General features: G+C 36.9%; 1 protein-coding gene across 6 annotated transcripts in view; it reads left to right on the forward strand.

Moving 5' to 3' along the window:
- SLC38A6 (solute carrier family 38 member 6) overlaps nucleotides 1-25,843 on the forward strand; it is a 75,800-nt gene that overhangs the window by 652 nt on the left and 49,305 nt on the right. For 5 of the 6 annotated variants that reach the window (XM_045451166.1, XM_045451167.1, XM_045451169.1 and 2 more), the window contains exons 2-5: nucleotides 588-718; nucleotides 3,789-3,862; nucleotides 16,759-16,811; nucleotides 19,931-19,970. In XM_045451166.1, coding sequence (XP_045307122.1) covers nucleotides 588-718; nucleotides 3,789-3,862; nucleotides 16,759-16,811; nucleotides 19,931-19,970 — 298 coding nt within the window. The remainder of the gene's footprint in view (nucleotides 1-587; nucleotides 719-3,788; nucleotides 3,863-16,758; nucleotides 16,812-19,930; nucleotides 19,971-25,843) is intronic. The other variant, XM_045451171.1, reaches the window with a different exon arrangement.

Here is a 25,843-nt window from a genome sequence, read left to right on the forward strand (position 1 = left end):
GTCCCTGGACTGTGACAGTTTCTAGGACTTCGCTCACCAATGCTGTTTTGGCAGAGGGTGTTTTCAGGGGCATCCTCGGTAGAGCAACGTGTATTGCTTCTGTTTATTGTATCGTCATTGCAAGGTATTCCCGACCATCCTTGCATTTGAGCTGACTGAATTCATTAAATATATAGAGATTACTTTTGCAGTCCTAGTAATTGGGGAGTAACCATTGTCTACAGGAGCCCCAAGCTGACTCAGGATTTCTTCAGTAATCACATGAGCTGAGGCCATCTCTCCCTTGTCTCTGTCCCACCCCATTCCTATCCTATCTTCATCTTTTGCAGTCACAAGGTTAGTCATGGTTTTTCCTGAAGCCTGTCTGGCCTTGTACTGGTGGAGATGATCTTCCTAGGAAACAAGATTTTTCTGGCACTGCATTAGTGGGAGGTGGGAAGGGAAAAAAGGAAACCAGTGCTGCTTGAGAAATTAGTGTCACACAGTGCCTGTGGATTACAGGAGTTCTCCATAACTTGTCATTCATTTCTTGATGAAATCTGAACTTCATCTAAACACTTAACACTGTTAAATTTGTGTGCTTGCAGGAACTTTACAGACAGGGATCCCCAGGTGTTTCGTTTGGTTTTTCTGTGTTTAATTTGACAAATGCCATCATGGGAAGTGGCATCCTTGGTTTAGCTTATGCTATGGCTCATACTGGCATCCTTGGATTTAGGTGAGTTTTTTTCTTTATTTCTCCCCTCCCCCCCCCCCATTTTGATAGTACACTGAGAAGCAAAGAGGCCCCAGAGTTGGTGTTATACAATTTCTAGTTAAATCATTTCTGGAGGTTTAGCATTTTCCTGCTACTTACATAGTATTGCTACTCTGTAGTTTGGAGGGATGCTATATAATTTGTATTTTTTATCCAAAAGTGGGACTAATTTTTAAAAATGGAAACTTGACCCATGCTTGTTTATGATAACATTAAGAAGTGGCTGTTGTTGTGTCACGTTGGCCAACGTGAATTAAAGTTTATCAGCTATCAGATTACTTACAAATAGCAATTTTGTGAGTGGAAAACACATAATCTTTTCATTTCTCTCCATCATCTCCTGTCCTCCAGCTGTTAGGTAGTCTTATTTCCCTGACTCTAGGCATGTGTTCTATGCCTATTCCTTTTCATCTAGACTCAACTCATATGCCAGTTGGCCCAAAAGAGGAGACGTTCTTGGCTTTTCTGTGTTTCCATAGTACTTGTCTATTCATTCTGTTATTATAATGTGTTGTAATGATTTGTTTGCAAGTTAGTTTCTCTGCTAAACTGAAATCGTTTAGAACTAGGCCTAATTCTTAGCATTTAGCAAGTTTGTTTTGTTTATCAGTAGAAGCAGACCCATTTTACCAGGAAATTTAAAATGCATAGAGTCTCATTTAGGTTTATTTTCTGCTTTTATTTTGAATTTCTTCATAAGCAAACCAACTTTTAAGTAACCCAACTTGCTTTTATAATGAGATATATGCATAAACTTTCATAATTTTTTTATTAAAAAAATTTTTTTTGAATGTTTATTATTTTCGAAGGCGAGAGAGAGAGAGCATGAGCAGGGAAGGAGCAGAGAGAAAGGGAGATACAGAATCCAAAGTGGGCTCCAGGCTCTGAGCTGTCAGCACAGAGCCGGACACGGGGCTTGAAGTCACAAACCATGAAATCATGACCTGAGTTGAAGTCGGTCGCTTAACCAACTGAGCCACCCAGGCACCCTCATAATTTTTTTTAAATAAAAAAAATTTTTTTAAGTAGGATCCACGCCTAAGTAGGGCTTAAACTCACCCCCCCCCCCCGCCGAGATTAAGAGTTGCATGTTGTACTGAGACAGCCAGGTGCCCCTCATAATTTTTTGAGTTTTTATTTTATTTCCAGTTAACATACAGTGTTATCACTATATTGCAGTGATTCAACACTTCCTTTACGACACCCGGTGCTCATCACAACAAATGTACTCCTTTTTCCCCATCACCTGTCTCACCCAATGCCTACCACCTCCCCTCTGGTAACAGTTTGTTCTCTATAATTAAGAGTCCATTTTTGATTTCTCTCTCTCTCTCTCTCTCTCTCTGGTTTGTTTCTTTTTTTTTTTTTTAATTTTTTTTTTTCAACGTTTATTTATTTTTGGGACAGAGAGAGACAGAGCATGAACGGGGGAGGGGCAGAGAGAGAGGGAGACACAGAATCGGAAACAGGCTCCAGGCTCCGAGCCATCAGCCCAGAGCTCGACGCGGGGCTCGAACTCACAGACCGCGAGATCGTGACCTGGCTGAAGTCGGACGCTTAACCGACTGCGCCACCCAGGCGCCCCCTCTCTGGTTTGTTTCTTTTTTTTTTTTTATTTTAAATTTTTTTTTTTTTTTTCAACGTTTATTTATTTTTGGGACAGAGAGAGATAGAGCATGAACGGGGGAGGATCAGAGAGAGGGAGACACAGAATCGGAAGCAGGCTCCAGGCTCTGAGCTGCCAGCACAGAGCCCGACGCGGGGCTCGAACTCACGGACCGCGAGATCATGACCTGGCTGAAGTCGGACGCTTAACCGACTGCGCCACCCAGGCGCCCCTCTCTGGTTTGTTTCTTAACAAACATTCATAGTTTTAAAACTTCAAAACTGTATGTGACATCTTAGGCAAGACATAATTATAGGACTTATTTTGGGTTCCCTTTGAAAAAAATCACATCTTATAACTCCAGGGTCTTACATGCAGATGTATACCACCGAACATGCCCTCATTGAATCATATCACATTTGCCATTTAGTGATATCAGACTGTTATTTTGTGAGGCTTCAAGTGTACCTCTCAGTTTTGCTACTTAATAGCAAGTATTAAGTGGGCCAAAAGTAACTTTTGGGGTACTCCACTAGAGCCAGCTTTCTAGAAGCCTGTTTGTTAGTATCTTCCTGAAAATAAGTAGGAAATTATGCATGTTGTCTCTTTTACCACTTTCAGTAAAAGAATCCCAATTATTACATTGTCTGCACCTTTTCAAATTGTGTCATGAACACATCAATTGTGTTAACTGCATTTGTTTGGTTTGGTGGATGTGTGTGTTTAATGCTAGGAAATGCAGTCTTAATTCAGTTTTATAGATGAAGGTGGGGTACAATCTTTGGAAGAGAAGAGACAGAGGGAAGGAAAAAGAAGACAATGACGGGGCACCCGGGTGGCTCAGTCGGTTGAGCATCCGACTTCGGCTCCGGTCTTGATCTCTTAGCTCATGGGTCTGAGCCCTGCGTCGGGCTCTGTGCTGACAGCTCAGAGCCTGGAGCCTGCTTCAGAGTCTGTGTCTCCCTCTCTCTCTGCCCCTCCCCCACTCACACTCTATCTCTCTCTCAAAATAAACAAACATTAAAAAAAGAAAAAAAGGGAAAAAAAAAAAAGACAATGAGATTCCACAACCAAAACCTCTGTTTGGATTTAAAATAGGAAGAAATAGTTATAAAAGGGAAGTATTGCAAGATCACTGAATGGCTGAACCAGCAGTCAGCAGACAAGAGTGCCGAAGGAGGAAATTTGTTTTTGTTTCAAGTAAAGTTGGTTTCTTTCTGATTTTTTAAAATTTAAAAGCAGTATATTTTCATTTAAATAAAATTCGGTAAATGCAGAATAATATTTTCTTTCTTTAGTGGCCACAATCCAACTCTAAGATCATCCCTGTGAACATTTGAATGTGAAAAAAAAATTGGTTTTTAAAAAGATACCTCAGAAAGGAAACTTTTGTGGGGTTTGACCATGTCCTCTTTTATATTTTAGTTTCTTGCTGCTGATAGTTGCTCTCCTGGCTTCCTACTCAGTTCACCTCCTGCTAAGTATGTGTATTCAGACAGGTGAGTAAAAATACTCTGAGTCATTTGTTGAAGCAGCTCCTTGAGATGGGAACCACATACAGGATTCGATGTCTCAAATTTAATTTCCAGTAGGCATGCATTATTATTAGATAGGGTGGTTGAAATGGAGAATTTCAAAAGACCAAGATACCCAGTCCTAGGGAAGTATCCAAGGACAGAATGGAAGGAAGAAACTTACCTCCCTTTCTCTATAGCACACAGCATAGTTTTCTAGGTTAGGGTAGATTGGGGAGACACCTGAAAGGTGTTCAAAGGATCCAAACCTTATACTATGGGGAAGCAGTGGACAGGTGTTCATTCTGATTGTTTTCTCTTAGGGTGATTATTTCCCCAAGGAGAATGCCTCTCTAGATCTACTCCTGTCTCCGTAGGAGGCAAGGTCACAAAACCTTGCATTTAATTAGATAGTTGTATATTTTCAGTTGCAAGTCTGGAATAAGATAGTCTTTTTGAAAATGACAGATTTATATGCAATTAAAACAGAATAGATATTTATAAATATTTTTCCATTTGGACTGTAATTCATTCATGTATTAAGTTCTTTTCAGTTGCAATAAGTAAAAGTATATGAATTACAGAATTGCTTTAATAAGGCTTTTCTTTTGGCATTAACAAATATTCTGTATCCATCAATCCTGGTCTTTTTATCTGTCTAGTCTCTTTTATGTTTGGATTAGGTCAGTTTTAATGCCAGATCATGAGTTTAATTCTTCTTCTTTTTTTTTAATGTTTATTTATTTTTGAGAGAGAGACAGAGACAGAGTGCTAATGGGGGAGGGGCAGAGAGAGAGGGAGACACAGAATCTGAAATAGGCTCCAGTCTCTGAGCTGTCAGCACAGAACCCGGCATGGGGCTTGAACCCACAAATGGCAAGATCATGACCTGAGCTGAAATCAAGAGTCAAGACACTTAACCTACTGAGCCACCCAGGTGCCCCATCATAAGTTTAATTCTTATGTGAGTGAATTCACTGTGCTCTATCAGGTTTTGTTGTTTTCAGACTTTAAGAAGCAGAATAGATACATGAAATAGACAGTGGGATTATTCTGGCTGGAACAGGTGAGAGAAGCCCAAAGGTATTTCTTGAGAATTTTAAGACTCTTCCAAGCGTAGTCCTAAATCCACAACTCTACTCTATTTCGTCCATCTATGCAGCAGACATATCTGCAGATCCTTTTGTAAGTGATTTACGAACCACGGGGCTTCTAAGTCCAAGAATCTGAGGTGGGACTTAGAAATATGTTTTTAAAAGTCCTCCAGGTGATTCTTCTGCAAAACTGGTTTAAGCTCCACAGTTCACAGCTATAATTTGTATCAGTGCCTTTGGCCATCCAACCTGCAAATGTGTGCCTTTCTTTCAAGGGTATTGGGGGTGGTGCAGACAGATAAAAAGACCCGGAAAATGCAATATTAATCTGAAAATACAAGTTATTCATAAAGCATCCCAAATTCAGAAATAATAGCACTAAATAAGTGTCATTGTAAATCCTGCTGAACTTGACTGGAATTTTAATGACCTATTTTGAAATTTTTCTTCTCTGTGTGAAAAGATTTATTTACCTAATTGTTAGTTTTTAATTTTTTTAGTTTTTAACATCTTAATAGGGTTATTTTATTTTTTTGTTATGGATTCTACTGAAAGAGTAATATGTTAGTCAACTGTGGCAATTATGTCTTCATTACACTTTATTAATTTCAGTTATTTGGAAATAATATTCAATTTAGGAAGTACTGCTGATTTTTTTTCTCCTTCACTTCATCTATATTTAACTTCAAAATTCTGACACTGTCTGTTGTTCTTTTCTGTAACTTTAGGGCATATGAAACTGAAAACCTGTTTCTTTCTCTCTTTTCTTTTTTCCTTCATTTTTGTAGCTTACTTGGTCCATGAACTAGCTTCTTCATGGTTCTTCATATGCATTGATGCACCTGTCTTTCATTGATTGAATTCCTTCAGTCATTGTAAAATTCTCTATGGAGGTAGGCTTTTTTTTTTTTTTTTTTTTTTTTTTTTAATACACACATACACACATATAAAAGACTGGAGAATAACATGTAGCTAAATTTTCTTCTCAGTGTTTTGGACTGTCATTAAGGAGTATTATGCTCAGATCAGATTCATTGGTCAGGGAAAGGGCTGTCGTAAATCTTTACAAAATAAATTCTTCATTTATTTGCCTGGAGTGCAAGAGAAATTTTTATCTTTATAAAAGTAAAGGATTTCTTCACATGAAATTCTGCTGTTTTGGATTATATATAGGGTTTGAGGTCTATGAAGACTTTTTTGGGGAACTGAGGTAGCATATAAGGTACCTTAATCTCTGTAGCCTTAGTTTATCATCTGTGAAATGATAATGATAATGCTTTCCTTTGGGATTATTGTGAGAATGAAATACAATAATGTATATAAAATGCCAAGTCCTTGGTCAGTGCTAGCTTTTATTATGAGTTCTCACTGATGCAGAACCCTTGAAGATTGCAAGATGTACACACTTCTGCCTCAGAAACAGTGGCGTATTGTGATTCTTTGGGGAAACTTCTCTGCTCAGGGAATAAACCCATAGGTCCCCTCCTCTGATCTCCATATCACTCTAAGCAAGAAGGAATGACAGTTGTAGAACTTAGCATGCCAGGACTTACCTGTGTACTGTCTCTCACTCTCCTGTCCATATAGCCCCTCTTTGTCTAATTGAAGTTTCATGGTATGTTATTACAATCACTGCCTTGCTCCTCCCCTTTATCATCCTACTCCTGTAGCAAAGCTCCAACCATGGTTAAATGCAGTTCTACCTACTTCACACATGCACCTGTGCAGTAGCATATTCCTGCAGAAAAACACAGCCATGCAGATTGATATCACTATAATTCAGTGTCTGGTGGACCTACGATGCTATTACACAATCCTTATCTTCAGTTCATTCACTTGCTTACTCTGCTGTCTAATTGATGAGATTTTCATAGCTTCTCCTTTCTCTCAAACCTTCACCACATTCTCATTGATTACATTCTTAGTGGATATCCTCACTTTCTACTTCACTGAGAAATAGAAGGAATCATAAGCTCTTGCCACTACTTATACCTTTCTGTCTTCATTTGTGTCATATGCTCTGTTACCTTAGATAAACTCTAGGTGTTCCTATCTAAGACCAGCTTCCCTACTTATGCTGTGATTTCGTCTGCTCTCACCTGCATCATTCCAGCCACTCTCCCCCATCTCCTCTCTTTTATCATCTTTGTTCCTTTGTTTTCTTCCTATCAGGCTACAAAGAATCTATAATTTCTTCCATGTTAAGAACGACTCCACATCCTTCAGTATGCTCCATGACTTCATAGCAAAACTCCTCAAAAGACTTATTTATACCAGATAGTTCCTCTTCCTCTTGTTCTCTTTTGAACCCACTCTAGGTATGCTTTCCTCTATCATTCCACTGAAATTATCGTACCAGCGACTTACAGTTAGTTGCTAAATCCAGCAGTCAGTTGTCATTGTTGACCTCAGTTGACTATTCAGCAGCATTTGACACAGTTGTTCTATCCTGTGTGTAACACTTATTTACACTCTAATGGTTTTCTTCCTGTTTCACTGAATACTTCTCTTTCTTTATGCTGAATCTTCATCTATCTATCTTCTAAACATTGGAGTACCCCAGGACTATTCCTCTGATCTCTTTTCTTTTCTTCTTCCTCTTTTTTTTAATGTTTATTTATTTTTGAAAGAGAGAGAGAGAGAGACAGAGCATGAGCAGGTGAAGGGCAGAGAGAGAGAGAGGGAGACCCAGAATCTGAAGCAGGCTCCAGCTCTGAGCTGTCAACACAGATCCTGACGCGGGGCTTGAACTCACGGACCAAGAGATCATGACCTGAGCCTAAGTCAGACGCTTAACCAACTGAGCCATCCAGGCACCCATGATCTCTTTTCTTTTGAACTCACTCTAGGGCTCATGGTGACCCTAAAATTTATATTCTTAGCCTGGATCTCTTCCCCTGAATTTCAGTCTCCTGTACAACTGCCTCCATGACATCTCCACTTGGATACTACTATATGTCTCAAATTGACCCAAACTGTCTGTTTTTGCAAATGCCAATCTATACCTTCCACTGTTTTCTCATCTAAGTAGATGATAGCATCTTCTTTGTAGTTGCTTAGGCCAAAAGTCTTAGAGTTATGGTGAACTCATTTTTTCCCTTCATACTCCAAATGGAAGCTCCAAATGTGAGGAAGTATCCATTCTATACATTTGAAGGTAAAGTATTGACACAACATATGAAGACCATGATGAAAAGGTGTAGAGGCTACCATTTGATCCAGTAATTGTACCACTTGGTATATACCTAAATGAATTGAAAACTTATGTTGACACAAAAACCTGCACATGATGCTTATAGCAGTTTTATTCATAATAGCCAGAACTTAGAAGTAACCAAGTTGTCCTTCAGTACATGAATGGATGGTGTGGTCCATTCAATGAAATGTTATTCAGTGCTAAAAAGGAATGAACTGGGGCGCCTGGGTGGCGCAGTCGGTTAAGCGTCCGACTTCAGCCAGGTCACGATCTCGCGGTCCGTGAGTTCGAGCCCCGCGTCGGGCTCTGGGCTGATGGCTCAGAGCCTGGAGCCTATTTCAGATTCTGTGTCTCCCTCTCTCTCTGCCCCTCCCCCGTTCATACTCTGTCTCTCTCTGTCCCAAAAATAAATAAACGTTGAAAAAAAAAAAATTAAAAAAAAAAAAATAAATAAAAAAATAAAAAGGAATGAACTATCAGGCAATGAAAAGATATGGAGGAACCTTTGATGCATACTGCTAAGTGAAAGTAGCCAATCTGAAAAGGCTACATCCTATACAATTCCCTCTATTTGACATTCTTGGAACACCTGGCTGGCTCAGTTGGTAGACCATGCAACTCTTGATCTTGAGCTTATGAGTTCAAGCCCCATGTTGAGTGTGGAGCCTAGTTTTTAAAAAATGGCCAATGATATGATATTCTAGAAAAGATAGAACTATGGAGACGGTGAAAAGTCCAATAGTTGCCAGGGGCTAGAAGAGAAGGAGAAATGAATAGGTAGAGCACAGGGAATGTTGGGGGCAGTGAAACTATCGTATTACACTATAGTAAAGGATACATGTCATTATTTACTTGTCAAAACCCATAGAATGTACAACACCAAAAGTAAACTCTGTGGACTTTGGGTAATGACGTGTCAGTGTAGACTCATCAGTTGTAACAAATGTACCACTCTAGTGGGGAATGTTGATGGTGGTGGAGGTTGGGCATGTCTGGGGTTAGGGGGGATGTGGGAACTCCCCATACTTTCTGCTCAATTTTGCTGTGCACCTAAAACTGTTCTTAAAAATAAAGTTTATTTAAAAAAATTAAGTAACAAACTCAGAGGAAAAGAGGAAACAGATAATACAGAGACCAGATGAAAATTTAAAAATACTATATTTAATAGCTCTAAAGAACTAAAAGGAGATAATACATTCTTGAAACAAGGACAGGGAGTTATTTAAAGGGTATAATCAGAAAATACAAGAGTCCTAGAAATTAAAAATTAAATTTAAAAGTAATTTATTATTTGAGTTGAAAGAGCTAAGGAAATTCTTTAGGCAGGGTGATGAGAGGAAGACAAGGAACTTGAAAATGGGAGAGAAAAGATAGGAAAATAGAGGATCAGTCCCAGAGGTTCAACATGCAAATAAGTGGAATTCCATAAAGAGAGAAAAGAAAAAATATAATGGTAGAAAAATATCAACAGAATAATACAAGGAAAGTTTGTTTAACTGAAGGAAATTAGTTCATAGATTGAAAGTATCCATTATAATACTTGTAAAATAATTCATACCAACACACATCGTTGTGAAAAATCAGAAACCCAGAAAATATCCTAAAAGCTTTCAGAGAGGAGAAACAAACAAATTTCCATACAGTGAATCAAGACTGTAATAGCAAATAGCTTTGCAGGAGACACTATAAATAAGAAGACTATAAAACAATACCTTCAAAATTTGAAAGGAAATTTTTTCAGTATAGAATTCTATACCCAGCAAAACTATCATTTAAGTGCAAGGGTAGAATAATAACATTTTCATACATGCAAAGACTCAAAATTATCTCCTGTGCACTTGTACTTAATTAGCAACGGAGTTTGCCGTTTACCAAAGTTATGTACTATCAAAGAAATAGGGAATTTAGCACAGAAGAGAAGTAAAGGGAATTCTCAGGACAACTGAGCAGCTGATCTAAGAGCTACCTCCAGATTGGAGTAGCTTTTTTCACAAAGGCACTGTCAGCTTTCCAGGCCATGCTTGCCTTCAGGATTATAAACATGATGGAAACCCTTTTTCTTTTTCTTTTTCTTTTTCTTTTTCTTTTTCTTTTTCTTTTTCTTTTTCTTTCTCTTTTTCTTTCTCTTTCTCTTTTTCTTTTTCTTTCTCTTTTTCTTTTTCTTTCTCTTTCTCTTTCTCTTTCTCTTTTTCTTTTAATTTTTCTTTCTCTTTCTCTTTCTCTTTTTCTTTTTCTTTTTCTTCTTTTTCCCCTTAAAAGAATCCCTTTCTCATTTGTCTGTATGGCTCTAATTTACACTAACAGTACCTGAGTAGGTCAGCAGTCAAGCCTGGTTGTCACAAAAGTCTAGGAATCAAATACCAGAATATTGAAACAAAGTATTAACAAGAGAAATAAAAGAAAGAAATGGATTAGGAAATTGTGGAGATTAAGGGAGTTAAAATCAAGAGAAGTTGATGTCTGAATGTGAATAGTAAGAGAGAAGGAGATGTCTAAGGATATCTCCCAGATTTCTGTTATGAGCCACTGGATAATGATAGTGTCCTTAAATGGAGGTAAGAACACAGCAGGAGGCATTGATTCAAAGTAAAAATGAGTTCAGTTTTGGGTAGGTGGACTTTGAAGAACATTTGACCCTTGAACAACACAATGGCTTATTCATCAGAGCAACCAACTCTTGATTTCGGCTCAGGTTATGATCCCAGGGTCATTGGGATTGAGCCCTGCATGGGGCCTCATACTGAGTGTGGAACCTACTTAAGATTCATTCATTCTCTCTCTCTCTCCCTCTCCCTCCCTGTCTCTCCCTTTCTTTCCACCCCCTCTCTCTCCCTCTCCCTCTCTAACGTTCTCTCCCCTCCCCCTCTGCCCCCTACCCTGCTCATGCTTGTTTTCTCTCAAAATAAGAAAAATAAATAAATATGGACTAGATACAGTAAGAGCTCAGAGGAGGGAGTGATTTGTCTTGTCTGGGTTGGGTGTTGAGGGTCACTAAATATTCCTGAAGGACTGAACTGAAATTTGACTAGGAGACAAGGCAAGAGAGAATATTTCATATACAAAGGTACATACTACATATTTTATTCAAGATACCAAAAATAGTTTACTATTACTTGTGCATGAGGTACAAAAGAGAACAGATAGACAAGTGTCACACTCTAAGGAATTTGGAGTTTTTGCTGAGCCAGTAAGAAGCACCTGAGGTGGTTGAAAAGAGTCCAGGAAGATCCTGGGATTCACTTCTTATTGCCTCCAAAGAGAATTTTGGTCCCTCCTAGAGCCCACTGGGAAAGAGAACAGAGTCTCCTAACTTCCTCTTCCTAAAGTAAGGTTATAGTGTTTTTATGAGGATTTTAATTCTTAGCAATGATGAGGATATAAATGAGGGGTAAATGTCTCTTTTGTGCTCCTCATTTTTTTTCTTAAACCTTTTAGAGCAACGATTCTTACAACTGTCCATTGCAACACCTTCCTTGAAAAAAAAATTCTAAATGCTCCCTTTTACTATCTGAAATGAAATTCCTGTAGGTATTATACCTCACCTATGGTGCACTGATTATTTTGTAACTCTAAATAATACATTTAAATTTTTATTTTTGTTCCATGGAGTTTAGATAGTGTCCCTTGACTCTCTGCCATGTTATATATTAGCGCGGTGTCCTTTCTCTCACCTGTCATCTCCTATTTCATACTTTCCATATTTCCCTGCTACACCTTTGTATTGTCAAGGTTGATAGTATTTCCTTTCTGTTTTGTAATCACACATAAGGCATTCATGCTTTATCTGTAAGATAAGTCTAAAAGTTGAAAACTAATGAATAGCACTTATAGGATAAGACTGTGTTAATGTTGTTCACAGCAGGGCCAAGCAGTATATTGGGGCCCTAGAACTTTCTCTACACATGCAATATCACAACCTCTGTGCCATTTGAAAGGAGAATGTTTCTAGTATTCTAACATTCTGTTTGCTTTTTCTGCATTGAGTTCTCTGAAATCATGCCACATTTAGTGGGTAAATTGACATTTAATTACATATTGAAAAAGATCAGAAGTAGTGATACAGGGGTACCTAGGTGGCTCAGTTGGTTAAGCTGCCAACTCTTGATTTCAGCTCAGGTCATAATCTCAAGGTTCATGAGATGGAGCCCCGCGTTGGGCTCTGCGTTGACAGTGCAGAGCCTGCTTGGGAGGCTCTCTTTCTCCTTCTCTCTGCCCCTCCCCCACTCCCTGGTGCACCCATGCCCTCCCTCATTCTCTCTCTCTTTCAAAGATAAATAAACTTAAAAAAAAAAAAAAGAACTAGTGATACAGTTGCATAGTAGACACTCAGTAAATGAATGACCTGCACAACACTATTAGGGAGAAAAAGGCAAGAGGAAAATGATGGAAAGCACAAGAAAGAAAAGAATTTCAAAATAATAAGTGCATTGCAAATGGCCAAGTTTCTGAAAGTTGAACTGTATTTGAATAACTCATGTCCCTCAATCCAGATCCAAAGATAATATTGCTGCTGCTGAAACTTGGGCTTTGTACTGTAACCAGAGTTTATTAATTGTCCTATTTCATTGAGGAAAAAATGCAAAGCAGACAGAACACCGGAGTAACTAGTTGGAAATATTCCATGACTTTATGGGAAGCAGCTTTCCAAATGATTCGTGTGGAGGCCAAACTCTTGGTCTAGCCAAAATAGCACTAAAGTGTGCCTTGATGGTACATTAAAGAAGAAATTTTCCCCCAATTTACTTGTTAAGATTTACAGCCTTTCTGCCTCCTCAAAACATAGCATTGATTTCTTTAATATCAAAAAATAATTTCCTAAAATAGATTGCTAATGACTGCTTTCAGTTATTTACTTAAGGAGGATTGGGCCAAGTACTGCTTATATGGTTTCCTGTAAAAGACTGAATTAATTTTATAATTTTCATAATTAATGTTATTCCTATTTTGTAGAATATGCTACTAATGTGACTGGTCATTACCACATCTTATTTTGATATCTCTTAAAACATTTTCACTTTAAAAATAAGATATTAAAACATCGATCATATGAAAGAGCAGAAAAATGTACCTTATTTGTAGACCAAATGGTAATAATTAAATTACTAAACACCAGAGAAATTAAAAGTTGCAGCTTAAATAAACCTTATCAGATATTTAGTGGAGAAAATGAAACTATTCGGGGGGGGGTGGGGGGTATGGTTTTTAAAATTCCACCACTCCATTACAGTCATTGTAGAATATTTGAATTCCTACCCAAAACAATAAGATAAAGAAGACTACACAGTCATTGTTACCAGTTTATAATTCATTCCCTTCTTTTTATGTTTTTTACTTTATAGATCATATTCTAATCCAATTGTTTCAGTCAATATTGACATTTTTCATGTTATAAACATAGTTTTTAATGGCTACATATTACTCTATCAGGTATACTTAACTATAATTTAACCACTTGCCATCGTTGAACATTTAGGTCATTTTTTTTTTTTCAGTGTAAACCTTGCATATAATGTTTTGTCTTATTTTAGGGTTATTTCCCAAGATGCAAAAACTCCAAGGGGTCCAATGTTATATTTTAAAGGTCCATTGTTCAAACTGCATTCCCAAGGTCACACCAGTTTACACTGTAACCAGCATCTTAACTGCCCAAATGCCGGAACAGAACTTTAAAAATATTTCACTAGGGTTGTTTTGGTTTATCAGTTGAGATGATCCAGAAAACCATCAAAAAGAGAATATGTAGAGATAAAGCACTTGGCTGACTGTGTACATATTTTAGTAAAGCCTCAATGTTAAGCCAGAAGCCATTATTCATATCCATGATGTCTTAGACATGGGAAAATGCTTCTAATTTTTGCAACATAAAAGAAGTATGATGACAGTGACAAAACCCAATGGCTAGCCAGACATGCTGATCTGAAAGATAGAGTGAGGATTTGAACATTGTACTCAGTTTCCATTTAGACGTCTCAATGTTTTTCACTCTGAATTTGGGAGTTTGCTGTATTTAGACATATTTTTGTAAAACTAGAAAGTAACAGAGAGCAAGTTTGAGATTGCTAAAATGTATGCCACTACTGTCAGAGGTTGCGATTACATTTATCTTTATTGAGCCATTAGTTTGATTATATTTTCTGTAATAATAAAGGTTGTGTTGTAATATAAAAATTAAGAATAAGTGTTTAATTTATTTAGGTAATTAAAATACAAATTCTTTTTGGAATCTTACAGAGTTACAACTTTTGCTTGTGGGAAAGTTACTTGCTTTTCATGTTTACTAAATATGCAACCTATACTTGTTTTCCGCTGTTCAAAAGTGAAACAAACCTTAAACTTTTGGATCAGTATCATCTTGATAACTTGCACATTGACCGAGAAACTCTACATAGGTCATTCTAAAAGCAAATTATTCAATATATTCCCATTTGTGACACTGAAAAGCCTCTTTGCTTTAAATTCTTAGAAGGGAAGTTTTTCTTAAGAAAGAACGGATAATTTTAACTATAACATAAAAGAAGGGTGCTAAAATTGAACAACGATGTTCCTTTAATCTCATGCTTCAGTGAGAGATCAGAGCCCTTCTGGAGACTTGGTTTACATACACATAATATTGAACCAAATTACCTTCTCAATGTCAAATTAGATAGAAGCTAACATTTAGATAGTTTTTCTGGTTTAATATATATACACCTAGACTTTGGAATGTTAAATTTAAGGAATAACCCTATATAACATTATAAATATTTTAATAATTTGTTTAGGAAAATTAGAACAAACTAGTAAAGATTTATTGATAAAAATAATTATTAATTTTTGTGATGCGATACCCTTTAGAATATGTTTATATGGAAAAAAGAATTTTGGCATTTCACATAGGAGGAAAATTTTCCAGTTCTTAGTTTTGTAACTCTGCTTTTTAATTTTTATGTTCTAACATATATCCAAAATCTGCCCATGTGAGATTATTGTAGAAGTCTTTCATTGTTAAAGCATAAAAGTTCCTACTTATACACATTATATATCCCAAGTTCAAAACTAAATTCTTTGTTCACTGTGTTTAGCAGTCTGAAAATAGATGTAAAAAAAAAAGCTGTGACATCTAAAAAGTTTCTAAATTCTTTGATCAGCTCTGTTAATAGGTTAAAATTAAAAATTTTAATTTTGCAATTAAAGATGTTTAAGTTTTTGTTCTTAATCAGTACAACTTATTTTTTCAACACTTTTATTTTCTTTCTGATTTTGTAGTCATAACATGTAAAAGTCATACATGGTTTTTAAAACACTTAACCTCACACACCTGGTGGTCTTTGTGTATAAAAGTACAGCGGAACTTTTTGTTAGTGACAATTGAAAGAAGACTCGTGTGTGTCTTGAGAGAATATATTAAAACTTGGTTTAAGAAATGATGAGCCCGGGCACCTGGGTGCCTCATTTGGTTAAGTCCGACTCTTGATTATAGGTCGGGTCATAATCTCACGGTTTGTGAGATCAAGTCCCTTGTGAGGCTCTGCGCTGACAGTGTGGATCCTGTCTGGGATCCTCTCTCCCTCTTTCTCTGTGCCTCCCCAGCTCATGTTGTCTCTCTCAAAGTAAATATACTTCAAAAAAAAAAAAAAATGCTGAACCATGTCTTTGACTCAATAGGAGATGTTGCTGTACCAAGTCTTAACTATCTGCCAGTCTGCTTCTTTTTAGTGTAAGCACTATAGAATTAAGCACTTTTCAAACTATAGGATTACACAAATGTTTTTACTTCTCTTATTTTTACTGGTGGTGTCATTAGTTAGAACATGAAACTATATAGGCTAAGGACAAATTTGGTTCTTTTTTGAGCCATTTAATTTTCATCTTTTCTGTGACCACATTTCTTGAACGTGTGGACTGAAAATGTAATTTTATACCCTTTATACCCTTTTATGATGAAAAGAGAAAGTGTATGCCCTACTAATGATGGGTAAGAAAAAGTTGAAGGTCTCAGAAAGTATGATAGAACTTTCATACTTTATCTAACCTTATTTACATATGCAGTTTTCAGAAATGATTGCCAATGAAAACCTACTCTTGGTTAGTGTAGTATGCAAATAGTGTGTAGGGAAAAGAGAGGTTCTTCTCTTTTTTTAATGTTTATTTTTGAGAGAGAGAAAAAAAGCAGGGGTGGAACGGAGAGAGAAGGAGACAGAGGATCCGAAGCAGGCTCTGCGCTGACAGCACAGAGCCCAACATGGGGCTCGAATCCCAAACTGCGAGATCATGACCTGAGCCGAAGTCAGACGCTTAACCCACCAAATCACCCAGGTGCCCCTCAGAGAAGTGGGGTTCTTCTTGAGTAATTAGTGTGTTTGAACTAATGCAGCCTGGAAGGTGGTCAGATAACCTTGGGATTTGCTAAGTTCCACTTATTTTAAGAAGACTCCATCCTTAGAGACCGTAAGTTGTCAAAAGTCCCTCAGAAGTGGTTACTTCTGCTTTAAATTTAGTGTGACCATCCAGGAGCTATAAGGTAGTAGTGGAATAGCTTCCTCCCTTCCCTTTAAAACTTGGCACACAAATAATTTTGTGTAAAAGTAAAAAATTATAATGTCTCTTCACAGCTGTGACATCTTATGAAGATCTTGGACTCTTTGCATTTGGATTACCTGGAAAGGTAATTTTTTTTTTCTTTACTGTCTCCAACATCTATACAGGCATTTTTTCCCTTCCATTTCTAATTAAAAGAGACAAGTATATCCAAGAGAAAGAAATTCAGGGGAATGAAAGGAAATGAAGGAAGACAGAATGGTGGGAACAGGAAGAGAGAGAGAAGGAATCTCTCTTTCTATGTGCTTCTGGCATCAATAAATTTAACACTTAAATCTATTTTTCACCCTAATGAAGGAGAGGGGTGATGTGAATAATTTTAAAATTGTAACAATGACCTGTTTTAAGTTTTTTTAAATTAATTTTGGTAACATTAACTAATCTTCATAAACATTGGGAAAAAAAGAAGCATAGAATTAAGATTATAGCATGACTGTAAAACTAATCATTAGATTATATCATTTATAAGCTGAACAATGCTAAAAAATTATATAACTATTCCCTCTTTTATAGGTGAGGAAATTAAGGCCCAGAGAAATGAAGGGGCCTATTTGTCCACAGTTACTTAAAGCTAGTATTACGTTGTAGAACTTCAGACTCTAAATCAACTGCTCCTCTTCCTCAGAATAGAAATAACAGCAATATTAATTGGGCATTGACTTGTGATAGGCATATTAAACTAAACTGAGAGGTAGAGAAAACAGTGTCTTCTTCCACAGGTAATCAGGAGTTAAATATTTTTATTAGTTCTATAGTACTTTATTTCTGAAGATCTATCGTACTTCGAAAACCCATTTTCGTGTGGGTTGCAGATAGGACTTTTTCTTTCCATTGTCAATCTGTTGTTTATGTTTTTTGTTTGTTTATTTTGTTTGTAATCTTAAAGGATACAGTATCTGTAGATGACCAAACCCACTTCTAAGAAGTGAAAATGGGAGGAAAAAGATCTAGCTATGTAACAGGAGAAACAACCCTGGATTTACATTCACATTAACTTTGTTCTTAACATACAAAAGGGAATATCTAAATCATGCTATGTAGCCTCATAGTTTGGACCATGTCTTAACAACCTGCAACTTGAACAAAATGAAGAATATGTTACTTGCAGGTAAAGGGTTTTGTTAATCATCCTAGTACCAGTTTCTCTTTCCTAAAGGTCGGGATGTTTGGTATAGTCATGGTCAGTTTCCTGCATCCACTTTAACCAAGCGAGAAGAAAATGTTATTTATATAAGAAAACTCTTATTAATTTAATATGATCTATAAATATGACTCTAAGCATTATCACTGTTATTTCACTCTAGTATTTCCTGCATTCCTTGAATAGCAGCAGAGTCTAAAAAAGCATGGACTATTGGGAGTCCCCTTTTCCTAAAACTCTAGATAGTTGCATTATCATTATGTATGCACTCAGTCCTTAGCAGGCAGGTACATAGAAGATTCTCCAAATGAGGAGTTGTTGTTTGTTTGCTTTTTTTATATTTCCTCTCCACCTCCACAATTGGGTTCAAACTTTCCTATTTCCTTCTTTCCAGACATGATACAGATATGGATATGACGTAAGATAACATTGCTCTGAGAATTAAATATTTTTAAGTTTTTTGGACTTTTTAAGAAAGATTTTCAAAATTGTCTATAAATCCATTTATATGCTCACCAAACAAATATTTATCAGGTCAATACCATCTGGTATACTAGTAGGCTATGAAGACCTACATAGGTAGACAGACATACTGACTTTCTAGATCTTAAGTGCTTAAATGCAGCCAAAAATGGAAACATAATCATGAATAAGTTGATATTCTTTTTTTGAAATATATTAGTAGAAATCCAAATTTCATGTATGACTGGCAATAGATGCAAATTGCATATGAAAAATAGTGTGCAAAAGTTCAAAATAGCCTTTTCACAAATAACTGTGAGGTTTTGTAATTTTTAAATGGGTTGATACACAAACTTTCTTGTGGACATGTTAGAGTGGCAACTACTACATCTTCAAAGACACCTCTCATTAATCCTGCTCTGCGAACCCCAAGTGTTCTAGGGTTTCCAGGATAGGCAAATGCTGTGCCACTGTTGGAATTTCTCGTAGAGGTGAGTCTGAAAGGTGATCTGCTCCCAGTCCATGAACTGAGTTATCCTATGTAGTTAGTCCACTCTGAGCATACATTGGGGGTACAGATCCACCAAAATTCATGTGATTGAAAGGCCCAAGTGGAAGCAGAATGTTTCATCATTTGCTCTGAGTACATCTGATTACTAAGAATAGATAAAATGTCTAGAGTTCCCCAGCAATCTCATCAGAATCACAAGCCATCAAGCCCTACAAGCTGAACTTAGTCCTTAGGCATATTTTGTTTGGCTTAAATTTTTTTTATGTTTAACTAATTGCCCGCTAAGAGTTACGAAATTTTGAAAGAATTCAGTTTCTGACTTTCCTTGAAAAATTAAGGGAATGGAGAAGATCCAGCTACATCGGATTCACTTTCTCACATGCCAACAACTGGCCAGAGCTCAGTAGTAGTTGCCCCATTTTGAAAGGGGAGGAGTTCTCCGATAGACTATGGTCTTCACAACCTTCTGTTGTCTTACACTGAGCCCGCTCTATATTAGTGAGTTTGAAATAGTTTGCTTAAAATTTCAGGTCTGGGATGTGTGGGCTCTAGAGTTTTCTGCTCTAGACTTTTTCTGGGACAGGATGTCCCAGGCCTTGGTGTATGCCAAGCCGGCACACTCGGAAGACTAAATCATTTCCTTTTATGCAAAACAGCATCGGCCCAGCACACCTCAAGCTGTTGCAGTCTACCTCTTAAAGCAATGTCACGTTCTACCTACTAAAGCAGTGAAAAGGGGAGAAGGAGACCAGATAGATTTAATTTCAATTTTTTGGTACTTTGATAACCACCAATTACTAGCTCTTTAACACTTTTAACTGTTTGAAAATGACTGCCAAGAAAATTTTCAAAAGCATTCTTTATAGTAACCGTGGAACTATTAAAGAAAGGCTTTTTATGTGAGGATAATTCGTTTTATGTATTACAAATGGCTGACAAAATGTATTCTTTTCGGTTTCTCTTCACTCAACCTCTACATCTGTTTTTTTAGTAATAGTTGTTGGATTTTAATAAAATACTGATCCTTTTCTATTATTTCTTTCATCTTCTGAATATATTTGTTCTTTCATAGATGGTGGTAGCAGGCACCATCATAATTCAGAATATTGGAGGTAAGCAACTGAAAGTGAACTGCTTATGCATAAATGCGTTGGAAATGATTTCTTCATTTTGGTTATTGCCCGGCTATGGGTCTAGCTGGGAGCCTGAATCTCTGCAGACATAGGTATCTTCAGAAACCCTCAGTGTTGTCCTCATTACTCTCTCTCTCTCTCGCTCTCGCTCTTTTCGATCCTTTTTATTTTCAGGCCTTAGGGGACAATAGCTTCTAAATTTAGTTTCAGGTAAACCCTTAATTTAAATTCTTGTTATTGGGTCTGCAGCACACCTCTAAAGCATTGACTTTCTGTTAGTTGAGATAGTTGTAAGACATAATTTGGAAAACTCTTCAGATGATTCTAAACTATTTCCCCTCTACTTTTGTCCTAATTACCCCATTGGCAGATACTGCTTCAGAGGGAGTGATGTTTCTTGGGCTGTGAACAATCCGGGGTAGACAAGCAATATCGTCTTACAACCAAGAAATTTAAAATGACAAGGTAGTTTAAAAAACAAACAAACCTGAAACAAATAAGAACCATTCTCACATTTACCTTGTATCTTGTTTTCATTAAAAAAGACCCCAATAATTGGGGTGCCTGGCTGGCTCAATTGGTTAAGTATCTGACTCTTGGTTTTGGCTTAGGTCATGACATCACGGTTTGGGAGTTCAAGCCTTGTGTCAGCCTCTGCCCTCACAGCTTGGAGCCTGCTTGGGATTCTCTCTGTCCCTCTCTCTTTCTGACCCTCCCCCACTCACACTGTCTCTCTCTCTCAAAATAAATAAATAAACTTAAAGAAAAAATCCCAATATTGAGAACCATGTAGAAATGAAAGTTACTGTTAATTATAGACAGTTACTGACTAAATGTATTAAACATTTCAATCCAAAATGGAATATTTTCTGTCCCTCATTATTCTGTCTGATTACTAAGAACCATCACATTTTGTTTAGATTAGGTCGAACTATTGTTTGCATTTTATGTAGAATTTTCAATCCAGGAATTTGGATCTAAATTTGTGACCCTGCCAAAATGCCTGCTGTTATATTCTTGGTATCCTTCATTTTGATCCTTTCCTTGTTCTCTAATCTTGTATCTAACTATTATTGTACATGATATATTTTAGCACTTGTTATTAGACATGAAGTTATTTCTGTGTATGCTTTTCTCCCTTACTATATATGTGTGTGTGTGTGTGTGTGTGTGTGTGTGTGTGTGTGTATGTGTATATATAATCTTTATTTTTGAGAGAGAGGGAGACAGTGTGAGCAGGGGAGGAACAGAGAGAGAGGGAGACACAGAATCCGAAACAGGCTCCAGGCTCGGAGCTGTCAGCACAGAGCCCAACATGGGGCTCGAACTCATGAACCTCACGATCATGCCCTGAGCTGCAGTCAGACGCTTAACCAACTGAGTCACTCAGGCATCCCTCCCTTACTATATTATAATCTCCTAGGGCGAGGACTATCTCTCATTTCTTTTTGTATTCCTAGAACCTAGCACAATACCTGGGGCATGATAGACCTTTGCTGAACTGAACAGAGCTGAATATTATTTGTATGAGCTATGTCCAAATACTTTTTAATATTCTATATATATTTATCAAGAAAAAGAGAAAAAGGAATGGTGAGCTAGACTACTCATTAGCTTTAAATATTTGAAAAGCTGAACAAGAAATTAAAAGAAAAATGTTCTAGAAAAAGAATCTCCTAGAAAGGATTCTTGCATCTGGTAACAGATAAATCATTAATTTTCTCAACTCTAAGTATGTTGATTTGCTTACTTGCTTTATATTATAACCTTTTTTAGAAAAAAGTGAGAGGCAGTCACAGCAGTTTTTGATGTCCCTCAAATTCAGCAAAGCGGATAATGCTGCTTTAGTTTTTAGAATAATATCCTAATGATTTTCTTCACATTGGCTAAAAGTTTATTTATTGAAAGCCCACTAAGTAATAACTGAAACGTATTTCTAGAACCGTTTTCTGTTGTCTTAGCCAGATATGCATAAATCATTCCTTTGTTATAATAGAAGTCGAAGCTTGCTCTTGTGAGCAGATCACTGGGTTGGAAGTCAGGGGCCTTGGATTCTGTGCTCTGGCTCACTCACTCTCTTGGCTTCAGTTTCTTCTTAGTTAAATTGCTATGGGAATAGGATGGGAAACCAGGAGCTTATTAAGGTCCCTTCTTACTCCAAAATTCAAATTCCACACTTTGGGAGGGCATGTTAACTCCTTCAGAATATTGAAATATTTTTATTACAGGTAAGTTCAGTAGGAGGGTTATACATGGTTCAAAAGATGACTTGGTCTTTTCTTAGGTGTCTCTAACAAATCTGCAACTATCGCTCTAAAAGCTTTCGTGGATGTGGTTATCAGAAAAAGGGAGTCTTGGTTTTTCAACTACCTGTCAGGGCAGCTGCTGAGCCTCTGGGGTTAAAGTCTAGGGACTCTGGTCTTAAGAAGTAGTTTTTTCGTGTTTTTTTTTTTTAAGTTGTATTTTTTTTTTTTTTTAACATTATTTTGAGATAGAACGCACGTGAGCACATGTGCGCTTGCCTGAGCTGGGGAGACCAGGGGAGAGAGAGCGAGAATCCCAAGCAGGCTCTGTACTGTCAGCCTGAGTGCAACACATGGCTCAAACCCACCAACTAAACAGAGAGATCGTGATTTGAGCCAAAACCAAGAGTCAGATGCTTAACTGACTGAGCCACCCAGGTGTATGTTTTTAACTGATGCAAGTTGGTTCTGTGGAAGTCCTAAACGAGTACTTACTAGATTCTGTATGCTTGAGAAGCCCAGCATACTTATCCGGGAGGTTCTTTACTATGTTGTGCATATGACTTACTTAATGTTATTTCCTCAAACTGGATTTTGCCTTTCTCTTTGTCAATTAGAAATATGTTGGATATTTATAAGATGATATGAAGTATATAGCATCACAGATAGAATTTTTGTACTTCTTACATGCCCATCTGCATGTAATTTGGTTCCAGTAGGATTTTCTGAAAGATAGGATGATAATTATTGGTATAAATGGCTGAGTTTTTGTATTGATTATTTAGAACTGAAAAATGACTATAATAGATCCTCTCTAGATCAGACATTCTACTACACATTTTAGTTGTACTTACAGCAACTCTTCAAGGGAGATGATGTTATCCTCATTTTACAGAGGAAGAGGTCAGTGTGTAGAGGGAATAAATAACTTGCTTACATTTACCCTTTAATAAAGCTGGGACTCAACTTCACCCTCTCTACTGCTAAAGACTTTATTCTTTCTGCTGTGATATAGTAAGTGTTTGAAAATCTGTGAAAATACTAAATGTTGAGGATTTTTAAAACTCCTTGGGGATAAGAACTATGTGTTTTCATTTGTTTTCCTAATTTGACCTAATTTCTAGTAGAGAAACCCAATAAATAATATTTGTTGAATTTTTAAAGTTCTACTTAAAAGCCTAAGATTTTGCCTCAAAGAGACCATTTTATATACTACATTAATGATAGAAAGAAATTTGAAAGCCCAGAGAATGATTTGTAGATTAGAATTATATAAAAATTAAAAGGCTGAAAGTATTGAGAGTTAGATCTTATTTATATAAAATAGAATTAAAATATTTTGAAATCTGTTATTTTGAGGTTAGGTAATTATATTATATTTTATTTTATTTTATTTTACTTTACTTTTACTTTTAAACATTTATTTATTTTTGAGAGACAGAGACAGAGCATGAGCAGGGGAGGGGCAGAGAGAGAGAGGGAGATGCAGAATCCGAAGCAGGCTCCAAGCTTTCAGCACAGAGTCTGATGCGGGGCTTGAACTCACAAACCCTGAGTTCATTACCTGAGCCAAAGTCCAGCGCTTACTGACTGAGCCACCCAGGCGCCCTGGTAATCATATTTTAAATTAATGCTTCTTAACTCTTCTAGTCTTTGTAACATTTAAACATTTTTCAGTTTTCTTAGGATTCTGTGCCCCTGATGAATCTATGAGAAATATGGAAGAGGGAGATCTTTAAAGTCAAAATGATCATGAATTGCCCTTTTTTAAAAAAAAATTTTTTTTAACATTTATTTTTGAGAAAAAGAGAGCATGAGTTGGGGAGGAGCAGAGAGAGGGAGACACAGAATCTGAATCAGGCTCCAGGCTCTGAACTGTCAACACAGAGCCCGATTATGAATTGTTCTTGATCAATATTTGTTACATGGATGTGTCAGTAAAGACCCAGCGTATCCCCTACATCTCTTTATTACATAAATCCAAGTAATTTCCTCATTCATTTGTGTTCTTAGTATCTAGCATATAATAGACATTTCATAAGTAATATTTATTATGGGAAAAAAGGAAGGAGTAAGAGGAGGGAGAGAAGGAAAACCCAGCGGCCTGGCTTGGTGCTTCTTTAGGAGGAAGAGAATTGATCAACTGGCAAGAGGGACCATGGAATATTATAAGTGAGGATATAGCTTCTTTAGGAAAGAATTTACTGTCAGAAAACCTCTTTCCCCCAGGATCAATGAGGCACCAGGTATTAGTCACAGGGCACTGATGTAGTCTAACAAATTGATTGGAAAAATATAGTGTCTTTGAATAATTTCTAAGGTTTAGAAAAAAATGTGACTCACTAAATATAGCACTCTTATTCTAAGCTTTTGGAAACCTTTGCCTTTGGAATATGGAAAGCCCTCCAGTAAAATACTACTTCGAGGCAATTCCTTATCTCCTCCCAACACTAATGAATTCAGGGCCTGAAATAGGCCCCAGCAATAGCCCCCAGCTGGCCATTTCGTCAGGAGCTGGAGTGACATTCACTCAGAGTCATTGCTGCTGGGACACAAAGTCGGTAAAGAGACATCTGGAAGTTTTAATATTTAATGCTAGTACCGGCAAGAGAACTCTGGCTTAGGGTTTGAATTTGGTGGGCTACTAGTAAAAAAAGGAGTAAGAACTGTAGTGGCAAATAAATGTAGGTAATTTCCACATAGTCCTTCTAGCATTTTTGCATTATGAGATTCTTTTCCTAAAAACCAAAGTAAGTAGTTTCACATTCATTTGAACTCTCAATATAGACCACTTAGTAGGCTAAAATATTGCTAGAAATCAAACAGTAAACCCCAAGTCATTTTTAGTCAAGCCAGAGAAAGTCCTGTGGACTCCTAGAAGTGCATGATAAAGTGAAGTTAGTTGATGTTTTTTCTGGTTTTGTATTTCAGTCCTCTCAAAGTGTGGAAAGGTAAGTGCCTCCAAGGAGTACGTTAAATCCTTACTTTGCTCTTTATAAAATAAGAAGGACCACTATGGCTAGCATATTCTTTATTTAGTTCTTTAAAGCCCCAATTCCTTAAAGGAGATTAAAGATTGAATCACTGCTACATACTGTGAAAGGAGAACCTAAACATTAAGTAGTCTTACTGAAACTTCCTGAAAGTGCTAGAATGATCCAGATTTTCCAGTCTGGCACAGGCCCTACAAACCTACAAGACCAACAGTCTTGGTTAACACCTCAGTTTGGCAATCTGTTTTAAAAGAAACCCCACAGCCCTTGTTTGTACTCAAACAGGACAATTTCTAAATCTCATCGTCAGAAAGGTATAAATAAGATCGTTTTCAGTTGAGATCTATAAAAATTTCAAAGTCTCAGTATTTGTAAAATTCATGATTTAATGTTAGATAAATTAGAAGCTATTTATTTTTATTTTCTGCCTTTATTTTTGTTTTTGTAGGATGATGAACTCATTTTAGATGTACTAGTTTGTATTGTCCCCTGGGAGACTGGGATTGGACGTGCTGTTTCAACGCCATCTGCTGGTCAGCTCATCTGTGGACATACTACAGCTTTTTTGAACCTGAACAGTATGTCCAGAAATTCTGGAAAGCACTGCCTTAGAATA

This window comes from Leopardus geoffroyi, chromosome B3, assembly GCF_018350155.1.
Source record: "Leopardus geoffroyi isolate Oge1 chromosome B3, O.geoffroyi_Oge1_pat1.0, whole genome shotgun sequence".
In the NCBI taxonomy this organism is placed as follows: domain Eukaryota; kingdom Metazoa; phylum Chordata; class Mammalia; order Carnivora; family Felidae; genus Leopardus; species Leopardus geoffroyi.